The sequence below is a fragment of the Xenopus laevis genome, chromosome 9_10L (assembly GCF_017654675.1).
Source record: "Xenopus laevis strain J_2021 chromosome 9_10L, Xenopus_laevis_v10.1, whole genome shotgun sequence".
Classification (NCBI taxonomy): domain Eukaryota; kingdom Metazoa; phylum Chordata; class Amphibia; order Anura; family Pipidae; genus Xenopus; species Xenopus laevis.
The window spans coordinates 35,160,459-35,180,395 of record NC_054387.1 but is presented as its reverse complement, the minus strand read 5'-3'; the positions used below and the strand labels follow the sequence as shown (position 1 = coordinate 35,180,395).

Below are 19,937 nucleotides of genomic sequence, written 5' to 3'. Positions count from 1 at the left end.
TGGAAATTACATAAATGCTAGTTATACACTTAGGGGCACATTTACTAATGGTCGAATATCGAATTCCTGCGATCGAAGGAAAAATCGTTCGAAGGATTCGAAGGATTTTAATCCATTGATCGAACGATTTTCCTTCGATCCCAAATTGGTAGGAAAGCCTATGTGGACCTTCCCCATAGGCTAACATTGGTGCTCGGTAGGTTTTCGGTGGCGAAGTAGGTGGGCGAATTTTTTTTAAAGAGACAGTACTTCGACTATCGAATGGTTGAATAGTCGAACAATTTTTAGTTCGAATCATTCGATTCCTAGTTGAAGTCGAAGGTCGAAGTAGCCAATTGGAGGGTCGAAGTAGCCAAAAAAATACTTCGAAATTCTAAGTATTTTTTATTCTAATCCTTCACTCGAGCTAAGTAAATGTGCCCCTAAATGGTAGTATGTTGTGGGTCTCCTTAAATGAGGATTTGGGGGATAACAAACTGTAACTCTAGGCACTGTTACTAAACAGTCCTATCTTGCATAAAAAAGGGCATTAACTCAAGGGATGAAAACATAATCTTGCATCTTTATAGATCCATGGTAAGTTATGTATGCAGTACAGCTTTGGCCCCAGTCTAAAATAATTATATTATAATAAGCTGGAAAGAATGCAGAGATGTGCAACTAGACTGGTAACAGGAATGGAAACATTTAACTATGAGGAAAGACTGTTAAGGCCGGGGTTGTTTTGTCTGGAGAAAAGGGGAAATCATTACCTTTTACAAGTAGATCAGAGGACACTATACACGGACAGCTGGGGATCTTTTTTCACAGATAGAGCGAAAAACAAGAGGTCCCCTTTAGACTTTTTTTTAACAACGAAGGTGGTTCTTCAGTGTGAGGGCAGTGAAGTTGTGGAATGCCCTGCTGGGTGATGTTGTGATAGCAGAATCTATTGATGCTTTTAAGAGTGGCTTGGATGACTGTCAAGTAGAATGTCCGTGGCTATAGGGATCTGAATATCTATGGCTAGTTTACATTGATACATGGCTTGTGCAATAGCATATTTTCAACTGTTTACATTTTACCCATTTTCAGTGCTGTTGCGTGACCATCCTGTACCCCCTCATGATAGGTTATCTATGAGAGTCTCTCCTTACAACAGATCTGTAGAAAGCATTTTCTTGGATATATTTACTGGGGAAGTGAGTATCACCCTCTTAACTTTCTAACTATGATTGTTATAATGTATTTATAAAAGCTTTTTTTATATTAAAGGGGTGGAAGCAAATAATGGCTTAGCAATGCCATGGTAAAAAGAACCCTGATTTAATGTGTGCATTCTGGTTTATTACTGTTATTATTATGTGCATTCAGGTTAATTACTGTTATTATTATATATGGACATAAGGGCTCACTTATGACAGGGCTAATTTTCAAATAGAGTTTATCTTGTTTTCGAATATAATCTACAATTTGCAGAACAGGGTGGTAATATGGATGCAAATTTTGTAAAATCACTTGCAGATTTTGGCAGCCAGCCACTGTAGTAGTGAGGATAGCATAATTTCCAGTTTGTAGCAGTACATTAGCATCTAGTTCACCAGGCATGTGTCAGTTACCTCCTTGCACACATCATGCCAGGGTAGCCCTGGAATTACCGGCAGGCACAGGTATAGGATTGGTTATCCGGAAACCCATTATACAGAAAGCTCAGAATTACAAAACGACTGTCTCCCATAGACTCCATTTTATACAAATAATCCAGAGTTTTTAAATCATTTCCTTTTTCTCTGCAATAATAAAACAGTAACTTGTACTTGATCCAAACTAAGATATAATTAATCCTTATTGGAAGCAAAACCAGCCTATTGGGTTTATTTGATATTACATGATTTTCTAGTAGACTTAAGGTATAAAGATCCAAATTACAGACAGTGTCGTAACTACCGGGGGAGCAGGGGGTTCAATTAGGCCAGGGCCCGCGACCCCCCAGCAGTCACGCTGGCTGGAGTAGGCTGAAGCGCCGCACGGACGAGGGTGGGGGGCAGGGCCCGACTGCACGGGCCGCACCAGGGCCCGTCCCCACCTAGTTCCGTCACTGATTACAGAAAGCTCTGTTACCCAGAAAAACCAGGTCCCAAGCATTCTGGATAATGGGTCCTATGCTTTCATTGGTGGTACTTCAAAAGGCTTACTTACGTACACAAGCACTAAGGACTAGTTTAGGCACATGATTCAATTCTAGTGTTCTCTTCGATGGAATTCTGGAAATCTGGGGAGAAATGCTGCATTTTGGGTGCAAAATATAAATTTTGCGTGCAAAATATAAATTTTGCCTATTGAGCACAATTGCCTTTATAAATAGTGTCGTGTGCCCATACATGTACCTTAAATACTTGCAGTGAAAGTCAATGCATTCCTTCAGCTCAATGAATTACATGCAAGTGCACTCACTAAGTAAGTCAATCCTAGATTTACTGGCATTCTTGGCCTATGCAGGTTTATCAATAGCCACAATTGACTTGCAGCAGGTTAATGAGATTTATGTAATTCCATTATTAATGCTGGGTGCACCCCCCAATCCAACACAAAACCAGCAAGTGCCACAACTTGCACATGGTTTACAAAAGATACTAATTTGTGTCTGTATGAGTACATTGGCAATTTGAAATAGAAATAGGCACTATACGACTATCTCTATACAACTGAGAGCACAAATGTTTCTTGTTTATTGATTTTTACATTTTTAAATTTTAATATGTAAATGAATGTTTGGAATAAGCCTTTTAGACAACATTTTGTTGGTGCTTCAGAACTTCATCTTTAATGTCTACTTTTATATTTAATACCTTTCTGAGCAAGGGTTGTCTCCTTTTCTGCAAATCTGTCTTCTTCTATCTGTTTTCTTTCATTGCTATTAACAATAATAATAATAATAATAATAATAATAATAATAATAATAATGGCATCAACTATGTGGCAATCATATTCTAATGACGTGTATCTCCTGCAATAAGCTGCAGCTGATTTCTTGCATGTTCCTTATATTGGTATCAATTATTTTGCAAAATGGCAAATTTCTTTGGTGATTTATTATTCTAATCTTAAAGGAGAACTAAACCCTAAAAATTAATATGGCTTAAAATGCCATATTTGATATACTGAACTTATTGCAGAAGAAGTTTCTTCTTTTTAATAGCAGCAATGATCCAGGACTACAAACTTGCCACAGGGGTCACCATCTTGGAAAGTGTCTGCGACACTCACATGCTCAGTGGGCTCTGAGCAGCTGTTGAGAAGCTAAGCTTAGGGGTTGTTGTAAATTATTCAGCAGAAAATGAGGTTGGTCTGTAATATAAGCTGATGCTACAGGGTGATTATTAAATTCTGATGCTAGTTGCACTGGTTTCTGTGCTGCCATATAGTAATTATCTGTATTAATTACTAATCAGCCTTATATTGTGACATTTATTTTCTATGTGTACTGTATATTGTGAGTTTGTCCCTAAGCTCAGTAAGTGACAGCAGCACAGAGCATGTGCAGTGAATCAGCAGAAAAGAAGATGGGGAGCTACTGGGGCATCTTTAGAGACACAGATCTTCGCTGCTAAAAGGCTTGGGTTGCCTTGGGCTGGTACAGAAGCCCAAAACATAATGTACAACATTTCTAGCCTACTTTTTTGGTTATGCTTTAGTTCTCCTTTAAAGAGTAAGTTCATGTAACCCAAACATGGTAGAGGCACATAAATTACACTAACTACTCAAGTGCAGTTGCCATTAGCAACCAATAGGGTCTTTGCTCTCACTTACTAGCTTGTAGAAGACCACAATAAAAAATAATTGCTGATTAGTTGCTATTAGCAACTACACGTACAATTTAGGACCCATGTTTGCAAATCAGTCAGTATCATCTGCATATGACAGTAGACATAGTTGATCTCCTATGATATAATATTAACTAATAATAATATAACATATTTTCTATGTTTTATGAGCTCATCAAGTATCTGATTTCCACACAGGGTTTCCTGGAAAACTCCCTCTTTTTCTATGGCTACTATAATAAAGTGACTATTAATGGCTCTTCATTCAACATTCGACTAGCATATTTGCTTACACCCCTTTCTTTTTTGCTAGTCTGTGGTCTTCATCTTCTGAGGTGGTAGGTAATTAAAATACAGTATTCGGAGACACAATTCTGGTATCTTCCTTCCTGTATCCACAGTCATACAATGTTGCTTGCCTTATTCAGATATAAACTTTGCTCCAACAGCCCTAAACCTTGTCCTTACATTCTTAGACCCTGTAGCACCACTATCAAATGCTTGCATGCTGTTTCTCTTCTATACATATCATTTGCTTAACAAAGTGCAAAGTGCATTTCTAGTGTTTTGCATTATGACATCTGTGCCTGATTTGCTAGGCGTATTTTCATTGTGGGTTCTGACATTTCATTATGGGGAACCTTGGAGCTACAGGGCACCCCAGCGTCAGTTGGGCTGAGCATGACTGATCTGAACAGAACTGTGGGGCAGATTTTTGGTGTTTGGCAACAAAACACGCTAATGCAAGCAGTTGCTTTGAGTGCAAGTACATTCAATGACTAGCATCAATTTGCATGACTGCAGCAAATTTGCACAACCGCAACTGCATTTGCATTACATTCCGTAAATGATCCATATATCTTAACATTTTAAAATCATCCAATGCTTATACCAACATCCCCTATCCACTTACTGGATATTCTCTGTATTTTCATTATCATCAGGCCTGGATTTGAGGAAAGGCCACCTAGGCCTGGGCCTAGGGCGGCAGGATTTTAGGGGGGTGGCATGCTGCCCAACCGAACCCATATTGGTTCAAAAACACTGGGGATGCGCTGGAGATATAATCATTTTTTAAATCCCCCATGCACGAATCCCCATTGATCATGTAAATTTGCACGAATAAAAGTCGGGAAAAGGGCGACGAACGGCAGTGGGCCTAGGGGCACCCACTATGTAAATCCGGCCCTGATTATAATATACCGGTATGGAATCCATTATCCAGAAAGCTCTGAATTATGGGAAGGCCATCTCCCGTAGACTCCATTATAATCAAATAACTCAAATTATTAAAAATGATATACTTTTTCTATGTAATATTAACACTATACCTTGTAATTGATCACAAATTTGCCTCCAAAAAGGATACAATGCATCCTTACTGGAGGCAAAACAATGCTATTGGGCCACATGTTTACTGACTGCTATAGGTCAGATGATAAGAAGGGGACCCTGTTCTGACTTGCACCTGTGGCATTTGTAGAATTTGTATGTGTGAATGACATGCGAGTCAGGGGATAGATGGGGAAGGCAGGGGGGAAATGTATATGCCTCCCCCTTGCCTACCCCCCTGTCAAATGCAGACATTTTGAGGAACACAGCGAACCTTGTTCTTTGAAGATTATTATAAACAGGCAGAGGAGAGCCTAAGGATTTGCTGGACTTTTTGGGGGAAACCGTAATTTCCTTGGACTCACACTGACTTTGGACTTTCAAATGCAGACAGTGATGTATTCAATAAAGAGCTGAGGCTTACGGTAGTACAGGGAGTAGGCATTGTGCAATGTGCAAATGAACGATTGTGGCTGCATTTCCACTTTGCACACTGCCTTACTTGCTGTAAATGATTTCTAAGGCTAGGACTACACTACTCGGATCTTGTCCTGCGGAGAAACACAGGCCGAGAATCTGCTGCTCCTCTGCTCCTCTTCTGCTGCATCCAAGTGGAGGTAATGATTCCAGGTGCAGGCAGCACAGCAGAAGGGGAGCAGCTGGGTTTCTCCCCAGGTCAAGATCGATATGGTGTGGCCCTAGCCAGTGTCGGACTAGGACACCAGGGGCTCACCCAAAAACCTTAGACCAGGTGCCCACCAAAAAATCATAGATCAGGGGCCTTCTCTCAGTACTATTATTCTTCTTCTCCTCACTCAAACTCTATTCTCCTAGTCTTTATTCTTTACATACTATAATCTATTATTCCATCTATTTAGCCTCTTTGTTCTCAAATAAATAGGGAATGGCCATGAAATAGGCCAACTGTTTAGCAGCACAAGGGGCCACAGACACCTGGGCCCACAGGGAGTTTTCCTGGTATCCCGGTGGGCCAGTCCGACACTGGCCCTAGCCTAAGATACTTAAAGGAGTGCACATGAAGAATTTTTTTGAGGGGGGTCCTCTTGACCTTTCAGCTATGCACAACTGCCACAAGCCAATTAATTCTGGTTCAAATTTCATAGACACCTCTCTCTCGCTGTAAGTTTTAGAAGTTTTATATCTAGTTTTTAAAGACTTTTCTAATTTGAACTTTAGCATGTTCTGCACATATACATACTGTTTACCTCTCCCTTCAAATGTGTCCATCTATCTTCCCAGCACTATACGTGGATTGACTTTAAGACGGGTGCGGAGACGAGATTACAGGACTCGAATAAGCACAAAAGTTTTTTCAGGCTGGGATTTCTGTGTGCAAGAAGATGAAAACTGTGCAAATAAACAGCAGATGCTCAGCAATGAGTTCAAGGTGCGTAACAGTGTTTGAATCCTCAGTGGTGCATTCCTGGTTTACTCTGGGTTTGAAGGCTTCCAATCCTGGGTGCAGTTTTTTGGACTGATTGTCTCCTGCTTTCTATCTCCTTTCAGTCTCACCTTGAGGAAGAACGATGGCATGTGAATACAGTGGGACAACCTCTTAGAAGAAGACTCTGCATCCTTACTATACGTGTGTTACTGAACTGCATAAGCCTGACATTCGTGATTGGAGCTTTCTATTGTGTCCACCTGGCAACAGGAGTATCTCAGGAATCTCAAGGGGTAATGAACCAAAAATGTGCTCCTGAAAGCATTATGCTTTTAAATGCTGTTTGACAATAGTTCTTTAACAATTCTTTTTCAGGATTCAGTGAACACTGTACTTGAGTTGATGATTCAGTACTTAGTTCCAATTGTCATCTCCTTGGTTCATCTAATACTGCCACCAGTCTTCACGTTTCTAGTCAAATTTGAGGGCCACTCACCCAGCATGGAAGTCAATCTTACTCTTATCAGGTGAAAAAAGAGGATATAGCACCTCTATTTTATCCTATCACTGTAGGCTCTTTTTATCTTTGTGGTTCTTGTCTGCTATTTACCTCCTTAGTTCTTTTTTTTTTTTTTTAAACCTTTTATTTATTTTCAGCATTTACATTCTTCATTTTAGAATTTCACATATTTAGGAGTAGAGTACAGTAGCCTGTTCAGAATTTTAAGAAGAGAATATTATTCTCTATTTATTAAATAAATAAAACAGAACTTAAACATGGTGGTTCACCTAGTCTCCCAGTTTACATAATAGCATTATCTTATGTTATAGTTAATTAATACTTGTCTATGTATAATACATAGGTACATATATTACATTAGTATTGGGTGAAGGAAGGGGTCACACCAGAAAGGACATCACCACCAATTCCTATGTACTGTACAAGAGTTGTTTACCTTTGAGTTAACGTTTAGCATTGCCATTCTGAGACAAATTTTAATTAGTCTTCATTTTTTATTTGTGTTTTTTCTATTATTTCACTTTTTGTTCAGCAGCTCTCCAGTTTGAAACTTCATTAGCTATCTAGTTGCTGGGGTCCATATTATCTTAGTAAAAAATAACAATAAAATGTGTAGCCTCACAGAGCAATAGAGTTTTGGCTGTTAGGATTAGTTGACCCCCCCCCCCCATTGGAAAGCTGGAAAGAGTCAGAAGGAGAAGGCAAATAATTAAAAAACTATAAAAAAAAATAAAAATAAATGAAGACCGATTGAAATGTTTCTTAGAATTGGCCATTCTATAACATGTAGAAGTTAAAAGGATACTGTCATGGGAAAAAATGTTTTTTTCAAAACACATCAGTTAATAGTGCTGCTCCAGCAGAATTCTGAGCAAACTGATTTTTTTTTATATTCAATTTGGGCTAGACATTTTGCCAATTTCCCTGCTGCCCCAAGTCATGTGACTTGTGCTCTGATAAACTTCAATCACTCTTTACTGCTGTACTGCAAGTTAGATTGATATCACCCCCTCCCTTTACCCCCCCCAGCAGCCAAACAAAAGAACAATGGGAAGGTAACCAGATAGCAGCTCCCTAACACAAGATAACAGCTCCCTGGTAGATCTAAGAACAACACTCAATAGTAAAAACCCATGTCCCACTGAGACACATTCAGTTACATTGAGAAGGAAAAATAGCAGCCTGCCAGAAAGCATTTCTCTCCTAAAGTGCAGGCACAAGTCACATGACCAGGGGCAGCTGAGAAATTGACAAAATGTCTAGCCCCATGTCAGATTTCAAAATTGAATATAAAAAAATCTATTCGCTCTTTTGAGAAATGGATTTCAGTGCAGAATTCTGCTGGAGTAGCACTATTAACTGGTGCGTTTTGAAAAAAACATGTTTTCCGATGACAGTATCCCTTTAATGTAACTGAATCAGTCTCAGTGGGGCTTAGCTTTTACTATTGAGTGTTGTTTTTAGATCTACCTGGAGCTGTTATCTTGTGTTAGGGAGCTGTTATCTGGTTACCTTCCCAATTGTTCTGTTGTTAGGCTCCTGGGGGGGGGGGAAGGGGGTGATATCACTCCAACTTGCAGTACAGCAGTAAAGAGTGACTGAAGTTTATCAGAGCAAAGGTCACATGACTGGGGGCAGCTGGGAAACTGACAATATGTCTAGCCCCATGTCAGATTTCAAAATTGAATGTAAAAAAACCTGAAAAATGGATTTCAGTGCATTCTGCTGGAGCAGCACTATTAACTAATGCATTTTGAAAAAAACATGTTTTGCCATGACAGTATCCCTTTAACTTAAAGGTGAACTACCCATTTAAACTTAAGACCTTAAATTAATTCCATTGGTTTGCTCAGTAGACCTTCATATGGATTTTTATAACTGTGGTTCCCAAAAAATTATTGGTACAGTCATACACATGCATAGTCTCCTTGCTACTGGACAGTCTTAGCAGGCCCATTTTCCCTTTGGTGCCACAAACATGAAAGCATTTTGGAGAGAGATTAGGGTACTATTTAGCCATACTTAAGCCCTCCTTTGCTTTCATTGCATAGCTTCTCTTTTTTTTTTCTACTAGACACAGTTTATTTTGCTTCTTCTCTCTTTCAATCACTTCTGTTCTCTGTGTTCACTCCATTTTTTTATACTTTACATACCCTTTTCCTCTCACACCCTGCCAAATCCTCCAATTTATCTCTACTAGTACTCTCCAAATCCTTCCATTAAGCTTTCTCAAGGATACCAACTGCAAGTATTTCCAACTGTGTAAATGCTCCCCAAATCACTTTTTTACATACGCCCACTTGAGTAAGCTCATGTCAAAAAGGGGAGTATATTTTTTCCTTTAATCTGACAGAAATGGAACACCAGAATTTTTAGGACTGATGCCGATACTTTTTCAAAACTCCTCTTTGTTTAACATCATCTTAACATTTCTATCTCACAGGTGTTTGTTTCTCAGACTTGGCACTTTGGCGATTTTCCTCTTCTCTTTGGGGCAGAAGATTTTGTGTTTAGATAAATCAGAATTTTCATGTTCCTCTTGCAGCTACAGCTCAAATTACCAAGTAAGAACATTCACCACTAGTTATCAGAAATAGCCACTATCTCAAGGAGACAGGCACATAATTAATAATTAATAGTGGTACACAAAAAAGAATCTAGATGGTGGCAAAAACACGATTTACTAAATCTTGGTGATTAAATAAATTTGTCCCTTATGTAAAAGAATTGAAGTCAAATGATATTGACACATGAACTATAGCAAAAACCATCACCATCAGGTCCCTCTAAATGTGGTTATGTGGAAATGTGTTTGCATGGGCAAATTTTAGCAGAAGACTCCGTTACTCAGATTATTTCCATGGATTGTGCAGGGCTTCTGTTTGGCCACATGGACTTAGTGGTCTACAGCAGGGATCCCCAACCTTTTGAACCCGTGAGCAACATTCAGAAGTTAAAGGAGTTGGGGAGCAACACTAACATGAAAAATGTTCCCGGGGTGCCAAATAAGGACTGTGATTGGCCATTTCGTAGCCCCTATGTGGATTGTCAACCTACATTGAGGCTTTGATTGGCAGTGCACCTGGTTTTTATGCAGCCAAAACTTGCCTCCAAACTAGGAATTCAAAAACAAGCACCTCTTTTGAGGCCACTGGGAGCAACATCCAAGGGGCTACTGGTTGGGGATCACTGGTCTACAGTATATCTGTCTGGCCAGGGATTGTCCACGTTTTAGTTGGGCAGGTTTGCATAGGTCTGCATAGTACCCTTACTTGAACTATTTGTAGGCCCTATCTGACAAATATCCACTCTTATGTAGCTTAAGAATGCAGGCATATCCATCAGAAAAAAATATTACTGAAGACCCACTGGGACTCTATATGATTTTAGGACATGTCACACATGTAAGCTGGGGAGCACTGACACATACAAGGCTCTAGGCACTGCATTAGGGTATTGCTGCTGTCATCTGCCATTAACAATTCATCGCATTGATATTGAGTACTCTCTTTTTCGGCCACATTTCCATGGAAATGACTCACCTTTTTAGTTATAGTAATAATTTGAAGCTTCTGTTTGTGTCACTTTAAATGAATCTGATTGTTGCATTCTTTATTTTGTGCGTGTGTACAGTGCTGGGAAACATCAGTGGGACAGGAATTCTATAAACTTTCCGTGTTTCACTTTCTCAAGATGCTGATGGAATTCCTGCTGTTAAGTTTGCCTCTAAGGTATAAACACTACGCAAACATATATCCTTGCAAATAATAGTGATATGTTAAAGGAACAGTAAAGCCTCTTATAAATAGCAGTATTTCTGAAGAGCACTCCACACACCCAGTTTGTCCCCCCCCCCAAATTCTGCTTCCTTACCATTTGAAAACAAGCAGTATGGTTGAAAGGCCACATTCCTTGTGTCTGGAATCACTTGTGAGAGAAGATTCAGCAGTGAGATAGTACTCTTCAACTCTGGACTGTACTACCACTGTACTGGACTGCTTGTTCACAACAGGATAACAGACCAGTATTGGGGGGGGCAATCTGGGTGGTGGGAGAGCTCTCCATAAATTAGACCATTGCTTAGTGATGCTACTGGGGACACATAAAAAGTAATACTGTACCCCTTATTTATATTTTATGTCTATGTCAGAACATTAGCAGACTTCATACTGTTCTATTGAATGTCTGAGTGCACTGTGTTAGGCTTGGGGAAGCCCCACCTTTCCAAAGTTTATCACAGTGACAGAATGGTGGAGAGAGTGAGAATCCTTTGCAAAAGAGCCTGTCCCTGCAGCAAATCTTGATCATATCAAAAAGGAAGACTTTCAGGGAGTTTTCAAGGGAAGAATTTCTTCCACTCTAAAGTAGAAGGTCACAAAAGGCTTTTGCTCTAAATCGAATCCTGATTGCCATTCTGTTCCCTGCTCCAATGCCAACTAGCTTCAGAGAATTGAAATGACATAGCAGCTAAAGACAGAGATCATTTAACATTATATCATAACATCATATCATATGATAATGACCCAGTTATGAAAACTTGTCTATGAGACCTTATATCATGTTACCATTATGACATAAAAAAAAAACAGGACTGGATCATTATAACCCTGATGGAATGGGGTTAGCTGACATCTTTGTAAAGAGTTCAAAGCTGCCATACAAATATCATTGATACTGTATAAATGTACACATTTGCATCTGAAAATGTTCTATGACCTTAACCTGGAGGACTGGTTAATGTAATTTCATGAGTCATGTTATGCACTTTACTTGAGCATTAGTGTAATTTCCAGTGTCCCCAGTGTCACATAATGACAGTGTCTCTATAAGCCAATTGCTCAAACTAGTTCTTTGCTGCTCTTCAGATTCATGGCTTCACGGTACCAATGCTGGCTTATCTCATGGTTGAGTCAAGAACAGTTCCAGCTTCCCCTGAATGTTCTGGACATGGTATATGGACAGACCTTGGTGTGGGGTGGCCTGTTCTATGTGCCACTTCTTTCACTGCTCAACATAATCTTTATCTTCATCACATTCTATGTTAAAAAGGTGAGTTTGACATGAATGAATCTAAATTTCAGAAGTGGCTTTATACTGTGCAGGTAGGAAAATTCAGAAAGAGTAGGCACTTTACAAGGTAGCTAAACACTGACTGATTCGGCCAAATCGGTCTGATCCAATTGCTGAACCTGGGGCCAATGATTGGACCATGCAGTGTGAACTACAGATTCCTGCTAGACCAGGACTGCATCATTGATGTGAGGATGTGGTCCTCCGATGGGATTTTTACACTTGACCGGGAGGCCTGTCAATGGACCCCATACACTAGACAATGAGCTGCAAACAACTACTGTATATTTTTAAAAAATTTAAAGGAGAACAATTGGCAAATTACGCTTGGGGGGCAAAAGTTAGGCACCTCCAAGTGATTATATTTACTTACCTGACACCCCAAGCTGGTGCTCCTATCAGCAGAAAACTGCGCGGGCCCACGGTTCTTCCAGTGAGCACCACGGAGCGAGCCTCTTCCTCAGTCTTCTCGCAGCTGCACATGCGAAGTGGAGCGAAAAGCCGAACCTTAGCAAAAAATCCGGCTATTTCTACTGAGCATGTGTCTGCCCTAGGAAATTTGAAAACTGAAGAAGGAGCAAGAAGACCGCTCCATGGTGCTCACTGGAAGAACCCTGACAGGTGCATATTTCTGCTCATAGGAGCACCGTCTCAGGGTGTCAGGTAAGTAAATATAATTGCTTGGGGTGCCTAACTTTTGGCACCCCCAATGTAAATTGCCTTTCCTTCTCCTTAAATAAACATATTGCTCCGGCATGCTAAAAGAAGCCTTTTTTATTTAGAGGATAGTGTCATTTGAAAAAGCTTTAATTTAAAGAGATGTTAATAAAGTTGATGTATGAACTTGTCTATAAGGGTGTGAAAACCAGAATGTATTTTATAGACAGCATCTTTTTATTCACAAACACGTTTTCACCCGATTATAAATTTGCATTTTCAAGTTATGACAGTATTTAAATGAAAAAATATGTCCATTTCTAATTTTCTTCAAGTATTATCTCTACCATCTATGTGATGCACCTCAAAAATTATTCAGAGAGTCAACTTCCAGAATCTTCTTTTACTTTGCATTGTTCCTGAGTCTGATGACCATTTATTTCCCCTTGATTTATATGGTGACAAGGTGAGAAATGGCTTAAAGGGTGTGTTTTTTAAATTCTTAGGTTAGATGATCATTTATTTCCTCTTGACTTATATTGGGATAAATAAGAGGGGTCTGTAAAGGTGTGTATACAAAATAAGAAGCAGCAGCAAATGATGTAATAGTATGCAGCAGCAAGGGTAACACGCAGGGAAGCTGAAGGACAGGTATGATAAAAAGAAACCTAGAGGTAATATTTAAGGTATTAGTAACAGTCAATACAGTTATGGGATCTGTTATCCGGAAACCTGTTATCCAGAAAGATCTGAATTTTGGGACTCCATTTTATCCAAATAATTAAAATATTTAAAAATGATAATAAACAGGACCGGGTCAAGGTATTTTGGCACCCTAGGCAAGGGCTTCAATCAGTGCCCCCCACATCCGGTCCCGCATTACCATTTCCCACCTTACCATTCTTATTGCCCCCTGTACCTATGCCAGCAGCCATCATATTGCCCCCATTTGTACTTGTACCAACAGCAGTCAATCTCTCAGATTGCCCTCAAGGCCCAATCTGTACCTGTGCCAGCATAAGACAAAACATCCATCATATTGTTAACCCTAATCTGTACCTATGCCAGCAGCAGCCCAAAAACCCATCATATTGCCCCTAATTTGTACCTGTGCCAGCAGGAGCCAAAAATTCATCATATTGTCCCAAACATCTGTGTACCTATACCAGCAGCCACCATATTGCTCCATATACCTGAGCCAGCAGCAGCCAATCCCTCATTTCGCCCCCAATATGTAATTGTGCCAGCAGCAGCCAAAAAATCCACAATATTGCCCACAAATATGTACTTTTGCCAGCAGGAGACAAAATCCATCAAAATGCTTTCAAATATGTACTTGTGCCAGCAGCAGCCAAAAATCCATCATATTGCCCCCAAATATGTACCTGTGCCAGCAGTTTCCAAGAGGGAGGTGGGGAGTGCTTCTGCCGCAGTACGAATCACGGGCAAGCGAGTTTTGGAAAAGGCGGTTATTAAAATTGAAAAACTATTCAAGCAAACCCCAGGTTCCCAAGCATTGTGGATAACAGGTCCCATATCTGTATACAGTGTAACATCTACAGTAGTGATCTAAGCAGATTTGTTCTTTCTCATGTATTGGCATTTCTATGTGTATTCTCTATAAACTTACAGTATATTCCAAATCTTTGTTTTTCTTAGTGCTACACCATCTCCATCATGTGGTCTGTTCACTAATCATAACACATCATGGGAGGCAGTTCAGAACATTACAAGGTCTGCGCTTCCGGCAACAGCCCTCACTGCCTTGGAATATTTCAGATCAGACCTTTGTGCCTATGCCTTGCTGTTTGTCCTAAGGTATTCATATGTTAGGTATTCACAGCTTGTCCAAATCTCTCTCTAGTGAGCTAATCAGGTGCAGCACCAGCACATCATAAATAAAATGTTACGGAAGGGCAAAACTGAAGAATGTTAGAAGAATGAAAGCAATCTAATCTACAGTATGAACATTATATATTATTATCACATTAGAAAACACAGAGCTTTATTACACCAGCCCTGACATTGAAGTCCATTTTATAACCAAAGAATCATTCCCACTCTATTTCTACTTATTGTCTTTCATGCATTTTACATTAAATAAAAGTATGTAGTCTAAAGGGGACATTTAAAAAGTGACGGTTATTGCATAAATATATGTAATTTATTAAAGGTATTAATGGCTAAAGCCACTCCGTGCACCACATAATTGCACTGGACATTGGTTTTGCTTATTAAGAAGAAATATGCACCCACCCTCAGCTGTGCAGTAGCTCCAGGGTTCCATCAGTGGAGGGAATTCACTAAAGGGCAAATTTTTGCCAACGCTCCGTCACACTTCGTGCCACTTCTCCAGGAGTAAATTCGTTACCAGTACGCCATTTCACTAAAATGCAAAGTTGCATCTCAGCAGCCAAACGCTGGCGAAGTTTATCTAGCGTTAATTCATCAGTATGAGCATTTCTTTAGAGATCTTTCGTTAGCTATCAGTTCTGCCTAGCGAAACTGCATCAGTACTCTTACACTTAGGTCAATGTGAATAGGGTGGGTACATATAGGTCGTATAGACATCTTTATTAGAGATGTTGGTGCAAATACTTGAAGTGGCCGCATATTATAACACATGTCCAAGGAAGCAAAATAGATCCTCTATGCCCTACACATGAGCCCACCCTAATGTGGCATGCCCCATAAAATGTTTACACAAAATCTTTAATAGTTAGGATTTTGAAGCCAATCCCGCTTTAAAAAATGAAAAAATGCCAGCGTATTTTACAACTTTAATGAGTTTCCGGCATACAGGATATGATGTCACTGACATAAGATTGAGGAGGATGTAGCTTTATCTTATCAGTTCGCCTGGTCTAAGATGACAAAGGAAACTCTGGCAAAAGGGTTAACATTCTGTAAATTCAAACTTTAGGGCGCAAAACTGCGCTAGTGATGGTCTCTTTCGTTAGCGAATTGTCATCTACGCCAGTTAGTAAATTGAGAATGTCCCTGTGGATGAGATTTCTGGCGAATTGTCGCTAGCAATGGCCACTTCTGTACCCAGTGTGTTGTGTCAATAGGGGCACCGGGTCTTATGCCTAAACAATTACACACTGTCACTGTTTTATCACCATAAGCCAGAAGTAACACCATCCCCACTTCAAAAATGTTACTCTCAATTTACAACAGATGCTTACACTATTATATTTATTTTGATGCATTGGACACAGTTACCCCCCCCCCCGCCCCACACACACACATTTGGTGTTAAAACCCCATTCTGGGCAAAAAAAACATGGATGCACCCGAAATTGAACTTTACACACTGCACTTGCTCTTGTAAATAGGCCTTACATCTGCACATGAATTCCTCTTCTACATATTTGCAGTTGTAGTTAGATCTGCCATATGATTGATGTAGTCCCTTAGTAGCGATTAGGGTTGCCACCTTTTCTGAAAGGAAACCATCATTTTTACCGGCCAGGCCGGTAAAATACCAGCCAGGTGGCAACCCTATTAGCGATGCATAATTTGGAAATCAGACAATTTGTGCTGTTCTGTCTTTGTATTATGCCTTATTTTCTGCCAAGAAGCTAATATTTACAAATTAAAAGAATGCAGAAAAGTACCCTCATATGTTACCGTAAAAGGAAAATAAATTTTAAAAAAATTCATATTTTATGGTATATTTCCCTTTATTTACTAACTCTTCTTCCTCTCTCACAGCCTCCTGCTCACCTTTTATATTTCCCAAGTGCGCCAGTATGAACACATCATAGAGCTGCTGAAGGATAATTTATCCAATGTACGTTGTTCTGTGATCCTTTTGGTGGGTGGGTGAGGGTGTTGACGATGTGTATTTTGGGACATTTTTATGTGATTGTTGTTTATTTTACTCTTTCTAGCAAATCAAGGATAAACTCTTTTTGGTAACAAGATTAAGGCAAGAAAATCAACCTCAAGGACAAGAGTCTTCAGAAGGCATTTAAGATGTTCCTGTAATACAATGGAATCATATTACCCTGTGTTTGGCACATCGGAAATGGACACTGAAAGATCATAACATGTTATTGTAATAGGACACAATTATTCTTCTGATGCAATACATCATATTAGTTCTACATTTTATTCAGTACAGGTCATTAGTGTCCTTACAGAACCTGAGAAGTTTGTGTACATTTCAGAACAGAGAGCAGGGACCTGTTTTCATTCATGGGTTTTCCTATGGCTCTTTCCCATTACAGGCCATTAATGAAGCTGAGAAGTTTGTGGACCTTCCAGAATGAAACAGAAGGATCTGTGTTCACTCCATGAATAAAAGCTCTTTTTGGCAGCATTTTATTCATTCATGGGAGGAGGGGACACATATAAACTCTCCTGTCCCCTAAATTTCATGCTATTCAGACCCAGGGAGTTAGGGAGCACAAATAGCCAGAGAAGAGAAACCTTTGATAAAATATTAGCAAGGAAAATGAAATAAATAGCAGGGTGGAGATATCACAGGGAGAAGGCAAGGGCCCAGGGCAGTTGCAGTCTCAATTAGAGTCTGTGCATTTTGAGAAACACCAGATATATATTTTTTTAGCTTTCAATAATTTTGTATTACTCTCTTGATACCACTAATACTTAGGGATCACTAGAAGAGTGTTATCGCTTCCACTTCTATTGTAGATATTTTATACCCTCCGTGGTTGGCTAGATCCGTAGAATCAATATTAGAATACCAGGCAATTTTGCTCATGCTAATTTCACTCCTTGAAGACTAGGCACACCACATGGCAAAAACCTTCTTTACCAACACATTAGCAATCGAAGCCAGAAAATGTTTTTATGTGTTTATCCAAATGTCAAAGTGATCCGGTTTGGCGCTTAAGAATGGGAAAACCTGAAAAGTTTTGAACCACATTTGCTGGAATTCCCAGTTGAAATTTGGGAAACTCTTGCTTTATGTGCGATTCAATCTTCCTTAAAGCATTTAGTAAAAGCAGCATGCCAAAATACTTTATTAAATTTTAAATTATTTTTTGCCTAACCGTAATTGTAAACAATTTTGCAATATACATTCATTACAAATTGTCTTTGTTTTTAAGTTATTTGTATATGTATTTGTTAGTTATTTGTAGTGTTTGTCTGCCCCTTTCTATTCTCTGCCCTGAGTTTGAAACAATGTAAGACAAGGCAGCTGTTTAAAAAGTAACAACTAGGAGTTAAGCAAATGCTGCTTTCAGTAGCAATTGTTGACTTGCCCTTTAAGGGAAGGGACTGACAGATCTGACCGTTCCCTTTGGAAAGTATCAGCTACAGCAGGTCAGGGGAAGACATTTTATTGGGATCTGGAACCGAGCCTGCAAGTTTTATGTTATGTTTTAGGTAGCCGAGAATGAGGAGAGTATAACAGTGCTTTATTAGCAGGCTCTCGTGCAGCCATTAAACAACAGTCACTTTCACTTTTAAGCTGACAAGAAGTATGCACAGTATAAGTCTGAGCACAGTGACATCTACAGGCCATTTGTATAAATACCACATATTCCCCCTATAGTAGAAAAGCATTTAGACAACTATAATAAACAACAACAATGCATCTTAAAGCAACAATATACATTATTCACATCACATAGTCCTGGGTCCATGCAGGTATATTTCTGATTCTCTCAGTACACCTTATAGGTTCACTTTCTTCAGGCCTATTGCAGTTGACGTCAGGAGTAGGAAAATGTCTTTCATCAAATGGAGCTTCTCCAAAGTCATATCTAACAATTCCATATGCGTCCATCAGACAGTTCATATGTGTATGGTCCTCGCTGGCGTCTCACTTCAAGTGGTGTAGTAAATTTACAGTGGTGTCCTTGTTTCAGTATTCCTGGTTTCTTAATTCTGACTAAAGATCCAGGCTGAAAGTGCACTTCTGTCACCATGTTTTCTGTCAGTATAAGCCTTGCATTTGGCTTGTTGCCGTTCACAATGTCAGCAGTAGACGATTTTGTAGGCACAGTATTTTGTGGAAGTTTGATTTTTGCAACATGTAACTTAGAGCGCATCTGTCTGCCATGTGATAATTTAGGTGGAGATGATTGGGTTGTTGCATGGCGCGTTGCTCTGTAGTTATGTAGGAACTATATTGTAAATACTTTCCAAGATGTCCCAGTAAGATTTGCTGTCTGTAGTGTTTCTTTCAGACTTCTGTTGAATCGCTCCATTTCTCCGTTTGCTTGTGGGTAATACACTGAAGATTTCCTATGCACAATATTCCTCTCTCTCAGAAAGGATTCAAACTCATATGAGACAAAATGTGGTCCGTTGTCTGATATTAACTCCTTTGGATTACCTTCTCTGCTGAAGACTGTAGACAGAAATGTTATTACTATAGCTGATGTTATATGAGAAACAAATGCAATTTCTGTCCATTTACTGTAATAGTCTATGAAGGTTATAGCAAATCTACAGTCTATAGGAGCATCTGTAAAAGGACCGACAATATCAATAGCAAGTTTTTCCCATGCTGAATCAGGAAATGGTAATGGTTTTACAGCTGGTCTCACCTTAACTTTGTATACAAAGTTCTTTGCACAGCCCAGTGAAGTGTTGCTTTGTGGTGAAATTTTAGACACTGGCTGTGTGGCAGGCACTGGTGCTGTAGTAATGAGACCATCAACTAATTGTAGGTTTAATGCAGCAAAGAGATCCCTTCCAAGTATAGCAGTACCCTTATTCACAATGTAAAAGTCACATTTTGCAGTATTTGATTCAAATTGTACAGTCGCTGGCAAGCAACCAAGCACAGGGATTGGATCCTTTAAGTAACTGACCAGTTTCAGGGCAGGTGCAACAAGCAGATCTTTTGCAAAGTATTTCAAGAAAATATCCTTTGGTAGTATAGTAACAGCTGAACCTGTATCAAGCATCAGGTTAATGGAGTGTCCCTTGTCAGCAGAAGCAGTACTGACACTGAAAGTGCATATAAACTTGTCTGGAACAAATGTACAAGCTTTATCCACACTTAATACTGTGACATTTGTAGTAGTGACTTCATGAACATCTTTAGCAGAACTATGGCAGATCTTAGCAAAATGTCCTACTTTTGTGCATTTGCGGCACCATTTAGCTTTTGCAGGACATATAGCTTGCAGTGCGTTGTACCACAGCAAAAGCAGTATTTTCT

At 39.5% G+C, this 19,937-nt stretch overlaps 1 protein-coding gene across 2 annotated transcripts in view; it reads left to right on the top strand.

Moving 5' to 3' along the window:
* The window catches only part of LOC108701032 (transmembrane channel-like protein 8), a 35,541-nt gene extending 17,690 nt beyond the window's left edge, over positions 1-17,851 (top strand). The window contains exons 7-18 of one of the 2 annotated variants that reach the window (XM_018235165.2): positions 1,075-1,181; positions 4,002-4,141; positions 6,396-6,543; positions 6,663-6,833; positions 6,916-7,067; positions 9,504-9,624; positions 10,694-10,791; positions 11,926-12,109; positions 13,123-13,253; positions 14,447-14,605; positions 16,505-16,583; positions 16,684-17,851. In XM_018235165.2, coding sequence (XP_018090654.2) covers positions 1,075-1,181; positions 4,002-4,141; positions 6,396-6,543; positions 6,663-6,833; positions 6,916-7,067; positions 9,504-9,624; positions 10,694-10,791; positions 11,926-12,109; positions 13,123-13,253; positions 14,447-14,605; positions 16,505-16,583; positions 16,684-16,767 — 1,574 coding nt within the window. In that variant the 3' untranslated portion in view covers positions 16,768-17,851. Of the gene's footprint in view, positions 1-1,074; positions 1,182-4,001; positions 4,142-6,395; positions 6,544-6,662; positions 6,834-6,915; positions 7,068-9,503; positions 9,625-10,693; positions 10,792-11,925; positions 12,110-13,122; positions 13,254-14,446; positions 14,606-16,504; positions 16,620-16,683 lie in introns of those variants that run through there. The other variant, XM_041575933.1, reaches the window with a different exon arrangement.
* Positions 17,852-19,937: the final 2,086 nt, after the last annotated feature.